The sequence below is a fragment of the Scyliorhinus torazame genome, chromosome 1, assembly GCF_047496885.1.
Source record: "Scyliorhinus torazame isolate Kashiwa2021f chromosome 1, sScyTor2.1, whole genome shotgun sequence".
NCBI lineage: Eukaryota > Metazoa > Chordata > Chondrichthyes > Carcharhiniformes > Scyliorhinidae > Scyliorhinus > Scyliorhinus torazame.
Window position 1 is genome coordinate 282882417 of NC_092707.1, and position 20946 is coordinate 282903362.

The window sequence follows — 20946 nt, forward strand, 5'->3', positions numbered from 1 at the left end:
ACCTTTTGTATTTTGTAGGCATCCATCAAAAGTGTATCCATGAGGTGACGAATGCATTGTAGGCTCTGTGCTACATCCACTTTGACCAGCAAGGGGGGGGGCGGTGGAATGATAGACTGCACCCATTTCGCTCTCCACGCCCTCTGGAATCAGGCAGTTCCCTCCATCAACAGGAAGGGTTTCCACTCCCTCAATGTCCAGCTGGTGTGTGACCACCAAATGGGTTACAGGCACGTGTGTCCATTTCTCAGGGAGCATGCATGACAGCTACATCCTTGGCCAGTCGCACATCCCTGGAATCTTCCAAGGACACCTCGGGCTACAGGGATGGCTCCTAGGGGAACAAGGGATATCCCCTCAGGGCGTGGCTAATGACGCCAAGGAAGAGCCTGCTGAGGAGCCCAGGAATGGTGGTCAGGCAGGGGTGAGGATGCGCATGGGCAGGAGGGCTAGAGATGCCCTCATCGCCTCCTGCTTCAAAAAGGAAGGCTAGCTTGCTGTCTGACAGCGTGACTGCTCCCAGGATATTGTGACCCCTCTGCGACCAGGGGATGAAGGTGGCCATGATACCGATCATCAGGGTCCTAAGGCTGGGGAATCCTCGAGTGCCTGCTACCCAATCAATTCAGGAGGGTGGTGAGCATATGTGATGCTCCTCACCTGCTGCTTCTGTCTGACTCCTGTCTGCCAGCAAGCTGACTCTCCGGCTCATGTTTGAATGACCAGGGGATGAAAGTGGCCGTGATACCGATCGTCAGGGTGCTAGGGCTGGGGAGTCTTTGAGTACCTGCTACCGATCAATTCAGGAGGGTGGTGAGCATCTGTGATGCTGCTCAGCTGCTGCTTATGTCTGACTCCTGTCTGTCTTCTGCCAGCATGCTGACTCTCCGGCTCATGTCTGAATGAGGTTCCGCACTATAGTGTTTTGTCTCTTTGCTCTCGAGGGGATTGAGGTGGAGGGTCTAGGGTTCACTGAATCCTATCACTGCGATTGAAACATTTGCTCTGAGAGGGCCAAACCACCTGGTGGGTATGGAGGTCCATGAGAAAACCTGCATCCCAATGGGGAGATGCACCGTACCACTTAACGCTTCTCAGGCATTAAAATGGTGAGTATCACTAATATTTAATGTAGTGACAAATCAAAATGTGATAAGTGACAACATTCCCCAACTACTAGTGCCTAACTTCATCTGTGCACATGCTGTGCCCCTACAAATACCTTGTGAGGCCTTGCAAACCCTCTCACTATGTGTAGGTGTGTTTCCAGTGTCGTGTTCTGTTACTTCCTTGATGATAAAGGTATACATAAAACATGAAGATGCAGTTGCTACAAGTATTTGTTCTTAGTGGTAACCATGCATTACCAAATACAAACGATTCTGTCTCCGTTACTGATGACTGCTGTCTTGTCCATCCTGCTACCAAATGCGTGGCTCCCGTCCGTCCTCCAATATATATATACATCAGTCCAGTCTGGTTCCCCTGTTGGCGGGAGGTTATAGCGGTCCTTACATGTGTTGGTCATTGTCTATATACAGTGGCACAGTTATATACACAAATGTACATTGATACCAACTATATACAATTATAGATAGAAATGCCTGTACGCATATAACCATATCCTCCTTTAAATGCTTTTCCTAATGTATAGATCAAATCATATCGCTGAAGCTTCATGAGCCGTTGTATCCGTGGGGACATCTGCCAAAGGTTCTTGTGGACTATTGAGACCAACGACCTGTGGTCCGTCTCAACCAAAAATGTGGGAAGCCCATACACATAATCGTGGAACTTTTCCAGCACGGTGACAAGTCCCAGGCATTCTTTTTCAATTTTTGCATAACGGCGCTCCGTATCAGTCATGGTCCTTGAGGCATATGCTACCAGCAGCCAGTCTCCATTTGCACCCTGTTGCAACAGCACCGCTCTGATCTCATCTTGAGAGGCATCCGTGGAGAATTTGGTCTCCCTAGCCAGGTTGAAGAAGGCCAGCACAGGTGCCCTTGCTAAGGAGACACAGAGCGCTCTCCATCCCTGCTCATGCTTCGGCGACCACTGGAAGATCACATCCTTTTTAATAGATTCCCTGAGCTGGGACATTTTTGAGGTGAGGTTTGGAAAGAATTTTCCAATGAAGTTGATCATGCCCAGATTTCGCAGGACACCCTTTTTATCTGTGGGACTCGGCATGTTGATGATGGCTGTGATTTTCTCATCGTCCGGCTGCACCCCCTTTGATGATATTCTGTCGTCCAAAATCATGATGGCATCCACACCAACTTGGCATTTCCCCGATTGAGTTTGAGGCCATTTTTCTTGGCCCTTTGTAGCACTTGCAAGAGCCGCACATCATGTTCTTCTTGTGTGGATCCCCAGATAACGATGTGATCCACATATACGCGCACACCTGGCAGCCCTTCCACTATATGTTCCATGGCTCGATAGTTTCCGAAGCAGAAATAATTCCGAAAGGCATCCGCTGGAAACAGTATCGGCCAAAGGGCATATTGAAAGTGCAGTCTTGTACTTGCCTCATCAGAGCTGCCAGGAGCCCTGAGATGCATCCAGCTTGCAGAAACTCATCGCCCAGCCATCTCACATGCAATTTCCCCCTTTTTGACGTTCTTATTGAAGTTTTTTGAGGTCCATGCAGATTCTCTGGTCCTCGTTCCGTTTTTTTTACACGGACCATCGAGTTTACCCAGTCCGTTGGCTCTTAAATGCGCCTGATGACACCCAGGTTTGTCATCCGCTGTAGCTCGGTCTCGGGTCTCTCCCTCAGTGGGGCAGGAACCCGACTGGGAGCATGCACCACTCGCCTCGCGTCTTCCTTCAGTCGTATGCTGTAGGTGAACGGTAGGGTGCCAAACCCCTGAAATACCTCCGGATGTGCCTTGGAAATGGCCTCCACCAAGGCGTGTTGGGAAGACTCCATGAAATCTGCAGCATATACCATTTTAACTAGCCCGAGCTGCTCACAGGACTGCACGTCAAAGAGTGATTCTCACTCCACCTCTATTGCGGAGAACCATATCCTGTTGGTTATCTGCTTAATGGTGACATCCAGCTCGCATTCTTCCATAGTCGCAATCTGACGTCCATTATAGTCCTTGAGAATGATGCCTGCCGGATGAATGCGAGATAGTCTTAAGCCGCCGCACCACCGAGCGGAATTAGGTTGGCCCTAGCTCCCATATCAAGCTTACACTTGATGACAATTCCATTTGGCATTACCGGGATCGTCAACCTGTCCTCGATGGTCCCCACCTGTGCCTCACTGAGGCCGACGAAAAAGCTTGAATCATGTCTTGTAACCATGTTCACAGCAGGCAGGTGATCAACTCGTTTGTCCTGCATCGGGTTCCTTTGTGCTGCCCGATCAACTGTGCAGCAGCGATCAAAGTGCCCCTGCCTGTCACACCAGTAACAGTTCTTGTTAAACGCCGGACATCTTTTCAGTGAGTGTCTGTTGCCACAGCTCAGGCTACAAAGTAGCGGATGGGATTTGCTGTCTAAAACGGCCGACCCCAGCGAGACACGTTTCTTGTGATGTTCAAAATGGCCTCCCCCATGGAGACCATGTGCAGTCTGATGTCAGTTATTGATTTGTTCAAAATGGCCACCCCCCTCACGAGCACATTTCTTTCGCCAGTGCGGAGCAGTGTTCTCAAAATGGCATTCTGCCTTGTGACCTTGTTGTGCGTCTGGCTGCATACCATAGCGCTCAAAATGGCCACCAACATCAAGACCACATTTTTTTCTACAATGCGTCTCTGCATTTGTAGAGCCAGAATCCATTCTTAGATCGGTGTCAGCATTGAGTTTGCGGAAAGCCCCGATCCGCTGCGCAGAGAGCTCACTTGCCTGGCATATCCTGATAGCGGCATCCAGTGTGAGGTCGTCTTCTTTTAACAGCTGTTCTCGCAGCCTCCAAGATCCCATATATGTCTCGTGTTGGATCACTGAAGATTTCAACTGCCCAAAATTGCATGACTGGGCCTTTAAACGCAGATCCATCGCAAAACTGTCAAAGGATTCCTTGTCTTTCTTGGCGCGAGACCAGAACACGTATTTCTCAAAGGTTTCATTGCTTTTGGGGGAGCAGTGGACCTCAAAGCGTTGAACCGCCTCCTCATAGCTCTGCTCACCTTTTTCAAAGCCAAATTGTACAGCTGAAGCACTTAGAACCCAGCTCTCATTAGCAACAATGCAACACGCCTATCATCAGGCAGTGCCTGTAGGCTAAGGGCAACAAGCAAAAGCTCAAACTGCTGCTTCAATGGCTGCCAGTTTGAGTCCAAATTTTCTGAGACTTGAAGTCGGTGTGCTTTGCTTTGAGGTCACACCCTCTTGGCTCATCAGGTTGGCGGAGTGGTCGTTCGTATGGTTTCTTCTACGGTGCCATGTGGTTTGTCTTGCTGCGGTTACCTCAAGTTCTTCAGCACGCCTGGTACCATGTTATGTTCTGTTACTTCCTTGATGATGAAGGTATACATAGAACATGAAGATTATAGTTGCTACAAGTGTTTATTCTTAGTGATAACCATGCATTACTATATACAAACGATTCCATCTCCGTTACTGATGACTGCTGTCTTGTCCATCCTGCTACCAAGTGCCTGGCTCCCGTCTGTCCTCCAATATATATACATCTGTCCGGTCTGGTTTCCCCTGCTGGTGGGAGGTTATAGCTGTCCTTACATGTGTTGGTCATTGTCTATATACAGTGGCACTGTTATATACACATATGTGCATTGATATAACTATATACACTTATAGATAGATATGCCTGTACACATATCACCACACTGAGGATAAGCAGAGGTGGAGGTGGTCTGCTGCCTTCCACACCCAGTTGCCCAAGATCTCCTTTGTAGACGTCCTCTGGAGAGCTGAATCCCGGAGTCTTGGCTTACCTTCGGGTGGCACAGTGGTTAACACAGTTTTTAGTCTGGCCTTGGGTGGCTGTCTGTGTGGAGTTTGCACGTTCTCTCCATGTCTACGTGGGTTTCCTCCGGGTGACCCATTTTTCTCTCTCAATCCAAAGGTGTGCAGGTTAGGTGGATAGGTCATCCTAAATTGCCCCTTAATGTCCAAAGGTTGCAGGGCAGGGCTACAGTGATAGGGTTGGAGAGTGGGCCTGGGTGGATTGATCTTTCAGAGGGTCGATGCAGACTCGATGGGCCGAATGGCATCCTTCTGCACTGTAGGCATTCCAGGATAATCACCCTGTTCTGCCCAACATGCCCGAGTTGCGCCGGTCTCAGGAAGGGGGGGTTCAGATTGGGTGAGCACTCCCTGGATAGAAGGCCCAGGGCTGTGCGCCAGCGGATCCTTCTCCCTCTGGGTACCCTTTGGGTTGATCCATGGGATAGGGGTCAACTGGAGTGAGGTCCAGAAGCCTCAATGTCATCTGGCACCCCCAGTACTGGAGACCCACTATTGTCTGCACCATGTAGTTGAAGCCCTCAGCTATGGGGCTCAGGGGTAAAGCTATGCTTTGGAGTTCTCCCATCATGGATCTGGTCTCAAACCCCAGGCGCCACTGTTGCAGAGTTGGCCTGGGTGCCATGCATTGCCAGCACCATCTCCTGTGACAGAAAGCTGTTGGACTCCTCCATTCAACCTTGCAGTGGCAGGAAATTTGCAGAAAACCCCTCCTGGTATTCCCGACTCTGCCTTTATATCTCATGCAAGTGAGGGATAAATGAGTCCAGAGGCACAAAACATGGAAGGGGCAGAGCCGGGTTCTGGAATCCAGCAGACCTCAGACTGGCGGATCCCTGGCACGTTTCTGCCTCCACCTGATATGCATCAAAAGCAGTGTGGTGCTCACTGTGACCCAGAAGCCTGCCTGCTAAGAATGCCCACCGTGGTATGCATCTCCGCGCTGGTGGATGGTGCGGGTGATAACCCTGGCGCTTCTTCGCTGCACTCCTCTGACATCTGCCCAGAGGTCATGTTGAGGGTGGGTGGTGGGACACTGCTGCTAGATGGGCCAGGTTGATCAATTGATGTTCCTGCAAGGAAAAGGACATGGTATTAGCGCATAGCCAGGTCAATGGTCCAGGATACACAGAACTCACTTGCGATTGGTCATCTGGATTAATGTGTAGTGACTCCTCACCTTTCTCTCACAGGCCCACCTCGCTCTCAGCACATGCCCGTTTCTGTTCCTCTCCTGCTAGCTCCAGGGCTCCCACCTCAAAAAGAGTCAGGATCATCAGTTCAGGCATCCCACCCTCCATCTTCTCTCACTTGCAACAGTTGTGGGCAAGCTTATCCTGCAGGAACGCAAATGGGCATGATGTGAGCTGGCGGGTCAGATGACGATGGTAACTGGCACGTGTGGATACTGCGCATGAGCAGAGTGGGGTTCTGAAGAGGAATGCCAGGAGTTTGAGGAAGCTTGGAGGAGGTTGGGTACTGGAGCCTGTGAATGGCAGCATGAGGGATCAAGGTGATATTCTGAGGGGTGCCGACAATGTGAAGTGCAGCGAGGAGACAGGGAGCACTTACCCTGGCAGAATGGAGTAGGTCATTCATCTTCTTGCAGTATTGCACCCCCATTCTCTTGGTGAGGCTGCTGACTGATCAATGCTGCAACTATTCCCAGGCGGGATACGGTATCTTGCTGGAGGATCTCCTGCCAACCCGAGGGTATATTGTTGGCTGTCTCTCCTCCAGAGCATCCACCATACGGATGAGGACCCCCTCCATGAATAGAGGAGCAAGCTTGCTCGCTGCCAACCCCCTGGCTTGACTGAGAGCAAGTGCTGTGGAGCTGTTTAAATAAATGTAGCACTCTCTTCATTAAAGTGTGAAGATAACCACTGGGAATGATAAGTCAGTACTTCACGTCTCAGGCATGGCGTTTTTCATGTGGGGAAACATTTTACATTCTAAATGCCTAGAAATTGCAGTCCGGATCACGGCAGCAGGGCTGGTGGGAATCGCACTGGTTTTGGCACCACGATTGACACTGCCATTTATTGGGTAAATTCCACCCGTTAACTCCGTTTCTCTCCGCAGACCCTGCTGAGTTTTCCCAGCATTTTCTGCTTTTATTTTTATTTCAGAATTCCAGCATCCGCAGCATTTTGCTTTTATTTTATTTATTTTTTAAATAAATAATTTTATTGAATTTTACATTTATACACTGTACAGGAGATGACTGAAACAGTTATTTACAATTGACATGTTTTTCTTTTTTAGGCACTCCCTCTACCTTTGCTCACCCCCATTCCCACCCGCCCATTTTCTGTTAGTCGCGCTCCGTCTTTGACCCTTTCTTCCGCCGTAAATGTTATAATCTATCTTTCATCTTGGCTTTGTGAGGGGCCCTCTGCCCCCTTCTTCGATCTTTCCCTGGGTACCCTCCTGGTACTTCCTTGGGTTCCTCCCTTGCTGCCCCCTTGCCTCCACCCGCCCCCCTCCCGTTCCTGTCTGCTTTGTGTGGCCCGTTGTTTCCTATCGGTCCCCCCGCTGTTGCTCTTATTAGCCTTAGTTTTATTAGCTCTAATTATGTCACCTTTGCTCACGAGTCGCCAGGTATCTTTCTGATACCGCCACGTGGTTCAAGCTCTAGTTATGATTAATAAGACAGCACACCGCTTAGTAAGATTAAAATCAAAGGTCATTTATTATGTACAGCAATAAATACTTACACAGTAATTCTACTTTCTATATCACTACCCACCACTACTGGCCAATACTTAACTTTTGGGAATGGCCCACCAGGTCAGGGAAACAAATGATTTATCGAATTGGGTCTGGCCTGCGGGATTCAAAAGGCTGATACAGGTCGATGGCTAGGAGTCTCTACCGAGTAGCGATCGCTGGAGTCAAACTTACGGTTTCTGATCGATGGTTCTTGCGAAAGTTGCGAGCAGGAGAAGAAGGGAGAGAAGGGTCAATCTGAACTTGGCCCCTCATTTTATAGGGCCCAGGGGCTTCCCGCCTCTCGGGGCGGACCTTGACCCTGAGTCCCAAGTGATTGGACTTGTTCCCAATCACTGGGTTCGATATGTTCCAATAATGGGGCGATTCCTTGATCGGGGGTGGTCGTTCACCTGTCTTTGTCTCGGCCACTGCTGGCGCCGAGAGGTCTGGCCCGGCATTCAATTGCTAATATGTTACAATTGTTCCCGGGGATAGCCGATTAAACTGCAGATGTCTGGGTTGATGTGCTGCTAATTGTCGCAGGTATTGATCTGGGCCGACTTCCCCAGAGCTGAATACGCTATTCTGTCTGCAGCTGTCCGTTTGTGCCCTGTTGGCTGCTTTTCCCATCAGCCTTTTCGGTTAGCCATTTTATATCGGGTTTGGCCAAATTAATCAGGAATCAGCCATTTTAGGTGGCTACACCGCCCACCACCTTTCCCAACTGTTATTGGCTTCGAACAGCTCTTGGAACAGGTTGATGAATGGCTGAAATGGTGCTGCTGATTGTCAGCCGATCAGGATTCTCCGGCGTGCAATTAAGGAAGCAAAAGCAAGGGCATCAGCCCTCTTCCCCAAATGAAGTTCTGGCTGGTCCGATACCGCAAAGACTGCCACTTTCGGGCACGGCTCCACCCTCACCCCCACAACCTTGGACATCACCTCTTAAGAAGTCTATCTAGAACCTGACAAGTCTGGGGCAGGCCCAAAACATGTGGGCGTGGTTGGCTGGCCTCCCTGGCACCGTTCACACTTGTCCTCCACCTCCGGGAAGAACCTGCTCATTCGGGTTCTGGTTAGGTGCACTCTGTGCATCACTTTAAACTTACGTGGTGCGGGACTTGTGTTTCTGGTGTTACAGGCAAATTCATTTTCTGTACTCTACTGCTCCCAAGTTGGTTATTATATTTACCATACATGCATGAGTCCATAAAGGCTCATTTTCATTTATTCATGCCGATGATTTTTTACAGGCTGAAGTTAAGCAATATCATCAGCATTATTGGCAGGATTAAATGTAAACTACCCTCCCCTCCAATATCATTAAGTTCAATGTACAAGGTTAGATTCTCCTCTGGAACATAAAATGAGGTATCAAAAGCCACCACTTCAAAACCATTTCAGGAAATGACAGCGGAATTAACCTTCTAAAATATTGCCAGAACATTTTAAGGCCTGTTGGATCTGAACCACTGCATGTAACAGTAGCACGGTTAATTCCTGTAACCCATTTCCCCCAATTTCCACTTTTGTGCAGCTACATAAGTGGTGATGAGTGCTTCAGTAATGTATGACTCAGGTGGACACTATGTTGAGATATTTCGACTGAAGGTTGGGTGTTGCCATGTCTACATAGTAATTCTTTTAGTGGCTTGCAGGTTCAGTCAGTGTTTTTATTGACTCTGCTCTGCATTATAATGCTTTGCAATGGGGATAAATATTTTCCAATGGGTATACTCTATTTTTTATCTCTGAACAGGAGGAGGAAATGGAAGAGATGAGATTGGAGACTCTCGGGGGTGGCCGGGGTGCGGGGGTGGCCGGGGTGCGGGGGTGGGGGGGTGGGGTGGGGGGGGTGGGGGGAGGGGGGGGGTTAGCAGATGGTATCTATCTATTCCCTGCTGACAAATACCATGGTCAATGCACCATGGTTTGAACCTTTTGGCCTTCAAAAAACTGTTTAAATATGTCAAGTGCTGCCCAACGACATCCAGCTCACTACGATAAGATGGCTAACATTGTCTGTATTGGTCAACTTCACCAGTGCCTTGAACTTCATTGTAGCCGTATTCCTCCAGGCAGCATCAAACTAGCCATATTAGTCAGGCAGATGTTCACTACCATATCAAGAAATTCATATTGTTCCTTGACTTAGAGGGCTCTGCAGTTCATATTCCATAGAATCGCTACAGTGCAGAAGGAGGCCATTTGGTCCATTTGAAAGAGCATCCCACCTAGGCCTACTGGCTTGCCCCATCCTGCAACCCCACCTGACCTGTATTTCTTGGACACTAAGGAGCAATTTGGCATGGCAATTCACCTAACCTGCACATCTTTGGACTGTGGGAAGAAACAGGTGCACCCAGAGGAAACCCACGCAGTCACAGGGAGAAAGTTCAAACTTCACACCAACAGTCACCCAAGGCTGGAATTGAACCTGGCACTATGAGGCAGTGGTTATCAAAATTCACTAGACTCTGGGGTGGTCCCAGAGGATTGGAAAGTAGCAAACGTGACACCACTGTTTAAAAAAGGAGGTCGGCAGAAAGCGGGTAATTATAGGCCGGTAAGCTTAACTTCGGTTGTAGGAAAATGCTGGAATCTATCATTAAGGAGGAAATAGCGGGGCACCTGGAGGGAAATTATCCCATTGGGCAGACGCAGCATGGGTTCACAAAGGGTAGGTCGTGTCTGACTAATTTGGTAGAATTTTTTGAGGCCGTTACCAGTGCAGTAGGTAACGGGGAGCCAATGGATGTGGTATATCTAGATTTCCAGAAACCTATTGACAAGATGCCACACAAAAGGTTGCTGCATAAACTAAAGATGCATGGCATTGAGGGTAAAGTGGTAGCATGGGTAGAGGATTGGTTAACTAACAGAAAGCAGAGAGTGGGGATAAATGAGTGTTTCTCTGGTTGGCAACCTGTAACTAGTGGGGTCCCTCAAGGATCAGTGTTGGGCCCGCAGTTGTTCACAATTTACATAGACGATTTGGAGTTGGGGACCAAGTGCAATGTGTCAAAGTTTGCAGACGACACTAAGATGAGTGGTAAAGCAAAAAGGGCCGAGGATACCGGAAGTCTGCAGAAGGATTTGGATAGGTTAGGTGAATGGGCTAGGGTCTGGCAGATGGAATTCAACGTTGCCAAGTGTGAAGCTATCCATTTTGGGAGGAATAACAGCAGAATGGATTATTATTTAAACGGTAAGATGTTAAAACATGCTGCTGTGCAGAGGGACCTGGATGTGCTGGTGCACGAGTCGCAAAAAGTTGGTGTGCAGGTGCAACAGGTGATTAAGAAGGCTAATCGAGTTTTGTCTTTCATTGGTAGAGGGATGGAGTTCAAGACTAGTGAGGTTATGCTGCAATTGTATAGGGTGTTGGTGAGGCCGCATCTGGAGTATTGTGTTCAGTTTTGGTCTCCTTACCTGAGAAAGGACATATTGGCACTGGAGGGAGTGCAGAGGAGATTCACTAGGTTGATCCCAGAGTTGAGGGGATTAGATTATGACGAGAGGTTGAGTAGACTGGGACTGTACTCATTGGAGTTTAGAAGGATGCGGGGAGATCTTATTGAGACATATAAAATTATGTAGGGAATAGATAGGATAGATGCGGGCAGGTTGTTTCCACTGGTCGGGGAAATCAGAACTAGGGTGCATAGCCTCAAAATAAGGGGAGGTAGATTTAGGATGGAGTGTAGGAGGAACTTCTTCACCCAAAGGGTTGTAAATCTCTGGAATTCCTTGCCCAGTGAAGCAGTTGAGGCTCCTTCTTTAAACGTTTTTAAGAAAAAGATAGATGCCTTTCTAAAGAATAAAGGGATTCGGGATATGGTGTACGGGCCGGAGAGTGGAGCTGAGTCCACAAAGATCAGCCATGGTCTCATTAAATGGCGGAGCAGGCTCGAGGGGCCAGATGGCCTGCTCCTGTTCCTAGTTCTTATGTACCACCGTGCCGCCCATTGGAGGCAGGCAAGCAAAGAGTGGGAATTATACAGTACAGATTGACAAGGTTTCTCCAGGTGCAAGCAGCAATTAATGGAATAATGGAATTCTGTAACTCCATGCCCTATATGAGAACCCCTCTATTTCATGAATGGGACAGACTTACATTCTATAATGTAAGCCTGGAATGCCAATCATCTTATCCTGCATATCAATGCTGGATATCCAGAATGCTGACACAGCTGTTTCATCATGTTACTATTCATCATACCAAACCTTATAATTCAGAGCCACCTATCAAAACTGTAGATTGGAGCTTTTTTAAAAAAAAAAAAATATTTATTGAGGCATTTATTTTTAAATTTTAACACAATAGACAATCCCTAACCAGCAAATTTGGCTGTACTTAACGAGCACAACAATAAATATGCCACTGACCTGCCCCTCCCTTGCCCCATTCCCCCTGCCTCACCCTTTTAAACCGCCCCCCCCCCCCCTTACCCACTGTTGACAGTTTAATTTTTCCCAAAGAAGTTGAAAACGGCTCCACCTCCAGGCAAACCCTTCCACCGAGCCCCTCAAGGCGAACTTTATTTTCTCTAGCCTGAGAAACTCTGCCAGGTCCCTCACCCACATCCCTGGCGCACTGAGCAGAACCGCCGGCGTGTTCTTGCGCATGCACAGGGGGTTTCTTCTCCACGCCGGCCATGGCGGAGTCCGACAGAGGCTGGCGCGGAGGGAATGAGTGCCCTCACGGCACAGGCCCGCCCGCAGATCGGTGGGTCCCGATCGCGGGCCAGGCCACCGTGGGGGACTCCCCGAAATCGGATCCCCCCGTGCCACCCCGAGGACCCCGCTAGATGGCTGACAAGCCAGGTCTTGCCTTGATGGACCATGTCCATTTCACGTGGCTGGACTGGCTGAAAACGGGCAGCTGCTGGGCCCATCGGGGCCCGGAGATTTGCCGGGGGGGGGGCTGCTGCGAACCCCACCCGAAAACCGGCGCCAGAAAATTCGTCAGCTGGAGTCGGAGCGGCGGGGCGGGATTCACGCCGCCCCCTGATAATTCTCTGACCTAGCGGGGGGGGGGTCGGAGAATCCCGCCCATAGACTATTTTCTAAATTGAGAAATGCTTTGGAAATCAGAAGCACAAAACGACTTGGGAGTTCTTGTTCATGATTCTCTTAAGGTTAATGTGCAGGTGCAGTTGACAGTTAGGAAGCCAAATTCAATGTTAGCATTCATGTTGAGAGGGCTAGAATACAAGACCAGGGATGTACTTCCGGGGCTATACAAGGCTCTGGTCAGACCCCATTTGGAGTATTGTGAGCATTTTGGGCCCCGTATCCAAGGAAGGATGTACTGGCCTTGGAAAGGACCCAGAGGAGGTTCACAAGAATGATCCCTGAAATGAAGAGCTTGTCTTATGACAAACCATTGAGGACTCTGGGTCTGTACTCGTTGGAGTTTAGAAGGATGAGGGGGGATCTTATTGCAACTTACCGGATACTGCGAGGCCTGGATAGAGTGGACGTGGAGAGGATGTTTCCACTTGTAGGAAAAACTAGAAGCAGAGGACACAATCTCAGACTAAAGGGACGATCCTTTAAAACAGAGATGAGGAGGAATTTCTTCAGCCAGAGGGTGGTGAATCTGTGGAACTCTTAGCCGCAGAAGGCTGTGGAGGCCAAATCACTGAGTGTCTTTAAGACAGAGATAGATAGGCTCTTGATTAATAAGGGGATCAGGGGTTGTGGGGAGAAGGCAGAAGATTGAGGATGAGAAAAATATCAGCCATGATTGAATGGTGGAGCAGACTCGATAGACTGAGTGGCCCAATTCTGCTCCTCTGTCTTATGGACTTATGGTCTTATAACAGATCTCCCCCCAGAGTCTGCCACTATACTCCCCACTTCAAAAGCCACATGTTTATTTATCAATATTGCTTACTGCCATTGTTTTTGAGTCTAATTTGAATGAAATACCTCCCCGACTCACCCTTTCCTAAGCATAGTCTGATCCCCAATCTTCAAGTGTGTTTCCTGCAAAAGAGCCACATCCACCTTTAAACTCCTCAAGATGTGCGAATACACGGCCCATTCACTCTCTCACATTCCATGTGATCAGCCTGGTCGGGGGGCACCCCCACTTCTCTCCCCCCCCCCCCCCCGCCCCACCACAAAACAACAATCCCAACCCCTATCAACACTCTAACCATCTGCTCACACCCCATTGCGCTCCCGTGAACTAGCCCGCCCAGCTAGCCTGGTTGCCCCCGCCCATGGCATCTAGCATCTAGTCTAGTCCCCACTGATTCCCCTCCCCCTTCTCCCGCTCAAAAACTATCCTGGTGCAAAGAACATCACCAACCCAAAAACAAAGGAAAGAACAAACACCCATCCCCACAAAAAAAACACAGGGCAATGGCCCCAAAGAACATAAAAACAAACCTAAAGGAACAGAGAGCGAACATCTCCTCAAACGTTGAATGTCCTCCTTCTCCTGCCAGTTCATTGCCCTTGGCAAACTACATTGCTTCTTCCAGCATCACAAAATAAAGTTCACGATCATTATAAGTCACCCATAGGCGTAGCGGGTACAGCATTCTGAATTTAACCCCCTTCATAAAGAGGGCCGCCTTCACCTTACTGAACCCCGCTCTCCTCTTGGCGAGCTCCTCACCCAGGTCCTGGTACACACAAAGTTTACTGCCCTCCCAGGTACATCGCCTAGTCTGCCTATCCCAGCAATTTCTCAAACATCCGAGCCACGTACGAATCAGTGTCCGCTCCCTCGCTGCCCTCCGGCAGCCCCATGATCCTCAGGTTCTGCCTCCGGGACCGGTTCTCCAAGTCCTCCACCTTCTCCTGCAGCTGCCTCCGAGTATCCCGCATCACTCCCAACTCGGCCACTATCGAGGCAAGCTGCTCCTCGTGCTCCCCCACAGTCTCCTCCACCTTCTGGATCGCCTGGCTCTGGGCCTTCAACCTCGTTTCCATGTTGTCGATCTCTGTCTTAATCAGATCCACCAACCTCACCAGGATCTCCAGATTATCCTTCCTCTGCTGGGTGAACTTCTCATTCAAGAAGCCCACCACCTGTTCCTTCGACCATTGAAAGGGTAGGGCCATTCCCTTACCCTCCACCATCTTCCCCTGTATCGCAGGTACAGCTTGTCGCTCCAACCGTTCCTTTCTTTTTAAACCACCCCCACGAATCCATCCACCGGTGGGACACTCTCTCCTTCCATCTCTCCTGCAACTTTTATTCTCAACATATCCACCTGATAACCGGGGAAAAAGTCCAAAAATACCACCACAAGCAGGAGCCACCAAATGCGAGACCACTCACTCCATGGCCGCCACCGGAAGTCTGTGGATTGAAGCTTTTTGACCTGAATTTCTGGGGTCATTGCAGGTGATGACGCAACTCAGGATTCGATACATTGAGATATTTGAGTTTACACTGTCTCAAAAGCACCTGCCATCATGCATGCCCCCCTTACTACTCCCAAACTGCGGAAGCTTCAAAACTTTTCTTAAACTTTTATGAAGTTTTAGAAATGAAATGAAAGGATCTTTTCTGTCGTTAAGAAAATAGATTGCCAGCTGAAAAGGGTTTATTACAGTTAAAGTCTTAAAACTTGAAATCTTGTCCTGTGATTCTTCCAGTTAATTACTTGGAATTCAAATATCTTTTTTAAAAGTTGTTGGCATTCATGGGCATCAGAACACCATTACCACCAGTTTTCTGCTTTTAACCATATAAAAGGTCCTAATGTGCTTCCTAGAAGTGTTATCAATCAAAATTTGACACCAAGTCACATAAGGAGACATTCGGGTAGTTTGATCAAAGAAGTAGGTTTTAAGAAGTCTCTTAAAGGTGGAAGAATACGAGAGAGGTGCAGTAGTTTAGAGAATGAGTTCCAGAGTTTAAGGCCCAGGCATCTAAAAGCATTCATTGTCAACAGTGGAGCGATTGAAATCGAGAATGCACAAGAGGCAAGAGTGGAGGAATGCAGATATTTCAGAGGGTCACAGGGCTGGAATTGATTACAGAGATATGGAGATTATGTAGGGCTTTGAAAACAAGGATGAGAATTAAAAAACCCAGATGTTGTTTAACTGGGAGCTAATGTAGGCCAGTGCGTGAAGTTGTTGTTGTGTGGGTTAATTGGTGCAAGTTAGGACACAAGCAGCAGAGTTTTGAATGATCTTAAGTTTATGACAGGTGGAAGATGGGCAGCTGAAAGGTATGGATGGAAGTTCAGCAACAGTTGAGCTCGGGCATGGGACAGAGGGGGGAGTCGAGTGATGTTATAGAGGTGGAAACAGGCAATCTTCGTGATGGTGCGGATATCTAGTCGGAAGCTCACCTTGAGGCCAAATATGACATTGAAGTTTGCAAACAGTTTGGTTCAGCCTCAAATAGTTGGCAAGAAATAGGGGATAGATCCTCGGACTCCAAGTTTAATTGTGTGAAAGCAGAAACAGAAACCATTGCAGGTGAGTCTCTGGCTGCGACTGAATTGATAAGAATGGAACCAGGCAAGTGCAGTCTGGTCAATAGTGAAGAGCTACTGGGAAGAGGATAGTGTGGCTGTGTCAAAGACTGCAGACCGGTCAAAAAGTACCAGGACGGCTAGTTTACCATGGTTACAATCCTTCCTGAGGCATCACGTGTATTAAATAAAGTTCAATGTGTACCAATCTGCTTTTATAGTCTTTGCAATACAATATTTACAGTATGCTATTAATTCATACCTTCCCAGCTTGCTGGGCTTTCCAGTTGTAAAGCATCTGTATGTAGTCAGATTTGGAAGACTGCCCCTGTTCCTTTAATTGGTGGTATTCCATGTCCAATGCCTTTAGTTGTTGCTGTAGTGTGGCATCCACTTTAAAGCCGTGAAGTCTACAAATTGACGCAATCTCATCGTTTCTACCAGAGACCTCAGCTGCATTGAGCTTTTCTGCACCCTCTTCTTCAATCTGAGGGCAGATTGAGATCATTCTGATATTGAAAAATAATAGATGCATTCTCTATTGTAACATAAATAGCAATAATCTTGAACAAATAGGAAAATGTGTATACGATAATTACTATCAGAACATGTTTAATTAACATAGATGAGAGTTAATCTTTCTAATGCAGGCAGATGTTTTGGAAATTACACATAATTTATCTACATAAATAACAGCAAAAAGGATGAAGTGGTGTTACAATTACTAGTGTGCTAAATTGCATTATGTAAGTGGTGTTGCTCATTGCCACATAGATCTAGTTATGATACACTTCAAACAAGAAAATCTGTAAGGTAATTGTTACGTATCCAGTACATTCAAAGCGGATAGGGGAAGCAGATAAAAATTATGGGGAAATCTTGAATGCAATCTTTTGTAGACTGATGAATTAGGCCCCAATATGAAAATGGATTAGTGATCATTTACACAATAACACAATATAGTTGTGGAAGACTAACAAACCAAGTCACAAGGTTGTCACTAAGATAGCTGTTGCATACGATTTTGCAGGAAACACAACTCACGGAGCCACATCAAGAGGTAATACAGTTGCTATGCAAAGTGAAATGTTGTTGATTTGGTGGTCTCCATTTTTAAAGGCAATCCAAATCCTAATCTGATTGGTTTTCAGGAGGCTTGAATCAATTTGATGCTTGCAGCTTATCTACATGATCTCACTATGCTGCCACCACTTAAAGGGCTCTGGAAGGCATCTCACCAATTTTTGGGGTTGAGGAGGCAGAATTAGATGGAACAAAATTAATCTGGTGGCTAATGTCTGCAAGGGGTTAGTTGGTAAAAAAAACAACTTAAAAGTTGGGGGGGGGGGGGGGAGAGAGGGGGTGCGGGCAGGGCACTGAATGGTTCACAATGCCTGGGAAGGGTTCTGTAGGCCAAGTTAACTGCGAAATTTCTATAGCGTATATTTGTGCTCAGTTAAAGGCCTGGGAGGTTAGGCGGTTTTGTGTCCAACAGCAATGGTGGTACCCTCCACTAATATGTACCTGAAAATTGTGCTGGGTGTCCTAGAACTGACATAGCATAGTGTGGTAACTTGACCACAAAAAGGTAGTCAAAACATGTTATAAGTTAATCTTCTTTAATATGTAAAAATGACAAAGTTTAAAATATAATATGGACTCAAAAATGGGAGAAACTAGCCAAAATATCAAAAGTAACAGAATAGAATTAGAACGAACAGCAGTTAAACACGATGCCCCATCGATTGAGGCTTACTTGCATTTGAAGTTACTGGCTCAGCCTTCAACTTTCTTAGCATCCCAGCACTTCTTCACTAAATGTCCCTTCTTGTTGCACTGGTGACTAACAGAATCCATAAATTTACAAAGATTCGTATAGTGCAGCCCTCCACACCTGAAACATACCACCGTCTTTACCTTTCTACTTGCAACTTATTTTTCTGCTAGGTGCAGTACACCTTGTGATGAATGTAAGAACTTGCCATATTTTATATTTTTTTGCAGTAATGTTATTAAAATTTTGGGTTAAGCTGCATTCAGAGAGTGTGGCTGCTAGAGCTGTGATTAAGGTGTCATAAAAGTAAGATAATCATTGATTTGCAGGTGAAGATCTTGAGAACAATTTACTTGTTTACAGATAGCTAGCTAATGGAATATTATTTAGATTTGAAGGATCCCTGGGGTGTAAATAATTTAAGGGGTAGTGTGCTTGGTCCTGGCTAAACAAGTCAAGCGGCATTTTGTGAGAAGAGACAAAAGAGCGCCTTATGCTTTGGGTACAGACATTGTAGTCATTGGGAAGAGCCAGGTCTGTCTGAAGAGTCAGTAGGTCCTATAACTCTAATCTGAACAGAGGTGTTTCAGCTTGGTCCTGAAAGGTTCTCACTCCAAAGATTCTATGCAAGGAAAACCTTGGTTGTTAATATTATTCATGAGTGGTACTTAAAATATTGGTTTGATTAATTGGGATATAAACGCAGGTTCAGGAAGTTAAGTTATGGTTCTTTCTTTTACTTAAGAACTGTTGTAACTTCACAGTTATTTCTTTGTTGCTAATATGATTATGTCTGTGATTAAATTAAATTAAAGTTGTTTGAACATAAAAGATACCTCTTGGTCAGTGTTATCACTCCAGTAATGTAGTAACATTTCTTCACAGTTTTACAAATTGAAAATAGTTGGGTTCTTGTTAGGATCCGAACTACTTGCCTGTGTGCCGCCATTGGCTTCTTGGATATCTTTTGCACTATTGACAGCCATTTCCATGCACTGAGAAATTTCTAGAGCCTTAAAAGTAAGCATGGCTTCTCCCAGCAAATGCTGCTGAATGCTGTCCCTGTTAATGCCACAAACTAGTCCTTCCTGTAGCTTGTCTTCTAAAACTGCCCCAAACTCAAAATGTTCAGAGAGCTGGCGTAATTCAGCAACGAAGGTAGCTGCAAGACTATCCCCTCTTCCGAAAATGACCATGGAGTTTGAAACATTGCACAATTACTGAGGGCTTAGGATTGCGATGATTCTGAATGGAGGTAACTAAACGCAAATGAAATGTCCTTTGGTTTCCGTGGTACAGCTAAATTTCTCACTAGCGTTATACCACCCTGGGTAAGTGCGTGGTCAATTCCAGCCCCATGTATTCCAGAGTTGCAACACAAGTGAATTAACCAATAGTTCTTATAAAAATTCTTTGGCCATTAGCTCCCCAATGATTGCAATCACCAAGTTTGTTAAGTAGAAACACAATTATTTTTTATTTATAACAAGATTAATGGTGAAATATGCAGCAAATGCAACCGAATAACAAGCTAATCTACTATCCCCTTTAACTGTCCCACCCTCTACCCACACACACAAGACAGACAACCACAGAGGGGGGAAAGGGTGAAAGTAATAAGGATGATGATGGTAAGATTGTCTTTGCTTCTAATAGTGGTTCTGTAGCAGGCTTTCTTGACAGCACACTGGTTGATCAAAGCCTCTGCTTTACAGCCTGTAACGATCTTTGCTGTAGTTTGGAATATATCACTCACATCTTTTCTTGGAGAGGCCCCTTGGCTTCACATCAGACTCTAGTTAGTGATTTATTTCTAGGCCTCTTTGTTTCTTTAGACACTTTATCTCATAACAAACCTTGCCTTCAGCTTGTGGTTTGACTCAAGCTTTATCAGTTTCAAGAGAATGGCACCCAGACTTACTGGTGAGAGAAAGAGTCCTCGCATTGGCCATATGGAGAGAGTTGTGCGCGATCTTTGGGGAGAGAATCAGTTGGAATCCTCCACCCGGACGGCAGGCTCAAAAACAAAACTAGAATGGAACCTCGTGGCTCCGCGAAACATTCCTGAGGGATAATATCCAATCACCATCTGTTACCAAGCACAGCACAGCCTTTTTGGCCAATCCACTGGCCACGAGCCAAATCAGTCAAACCGAGACATCACTGTTGTCAGCCAATCTGGAATCACCAGGGTGAATCGACACAGCCCTTTCAGGATTCCTCTATTTGAATTAAAGATACAGGTCATGGCATCTATTGCTTGAATTAAAATGGCAGGCTGCCTTAAAGACACATTTTAAATATATTTTTAGGAACATTTTGCAATTTATGAAATGCAAATTAACAAAAAGTAAACAAATTTACATACATCAACCATAAAAACAGAACATAAAACAGCCCTGAAGTAAACGTAACCCCCCCTCCCATCTAGCCCGCCCCATAACAATGGTGACCAATTCCTTGAAATAAACAATAAAAGGCTGCCATCTCTGATAGCACCCATCGATTGCTCCCCTCACGGTGTACTTAACTTTCTCGAGATATATTGGGAGGATGCAGTCGGGGAAGGTGGCAGGGCCAGATGGGTTTCCGGTGGAATATTCTAAAAAATTTGAAAATAAGCTGGTACCGCTGATGGTGGGGATGTTTCAGGAGGCGATAGGGAAGGGGGCGTTACCACAAACTTTGGGGCAGGCATCAATTTCCCTGTTACTTAAGAAAGATAAGGATCTGACAGAGTGTGGGTTGTATAGACCCATATCACTTTTAAACGTGGACGCAAAGATATTGGCCAAGGTACTGGCAGGTAGGCCTCCCGAAGGTGATAAGTGAAGATCAGACGGGGTTTGTGAGAGGGAGGCAGCTCTTTTCGAACATTAGGAGGGTATTGAACATGGTTATGGTACCGGTGGAGGGGAAGGAAACAGAGGTGGTTGTGGCATTGGACGCCGAGAAAGCGTTTGACCAGGTAGAATGGGGGTACTTGATGGCAGTTCTAGAGCGGTTTGGAATTGGACCCAGATTTGTGGACTGGGTAAAGCAATTATATAAGGA

The 20946-nt window shown here is 46.8% G+C and overlaps 1 protein-coding gene across 4 annotated transcripts in view; it reads right to left on the bottom strand.

The window, feature by feature from the left end:
• The window catches only part of LOC140421878 (uncharacterized), a 276272-nt gene that overhangs the window by 105215 nt on the left and 150111 nt on the right, over positions 1-20946 (bottom strand). For all 4 annotated transcript variants that reach the window (XR_011947154.1, XM_072506852.1, XM_072506859.1 and 1 more), the window contains one exon: positions 16381-16605. Coding sequence is in view for 3 of the 4 variants with exons in the window: in XM_072506852.1 (XP_072362953.1) it covers positions 16381-16605 (225 nt within the window). In the remaining variant the exon portion in view is untranslated. The remainder of the gene's footprint in view (positions 1-16380; positions 16606-20946) is intronic.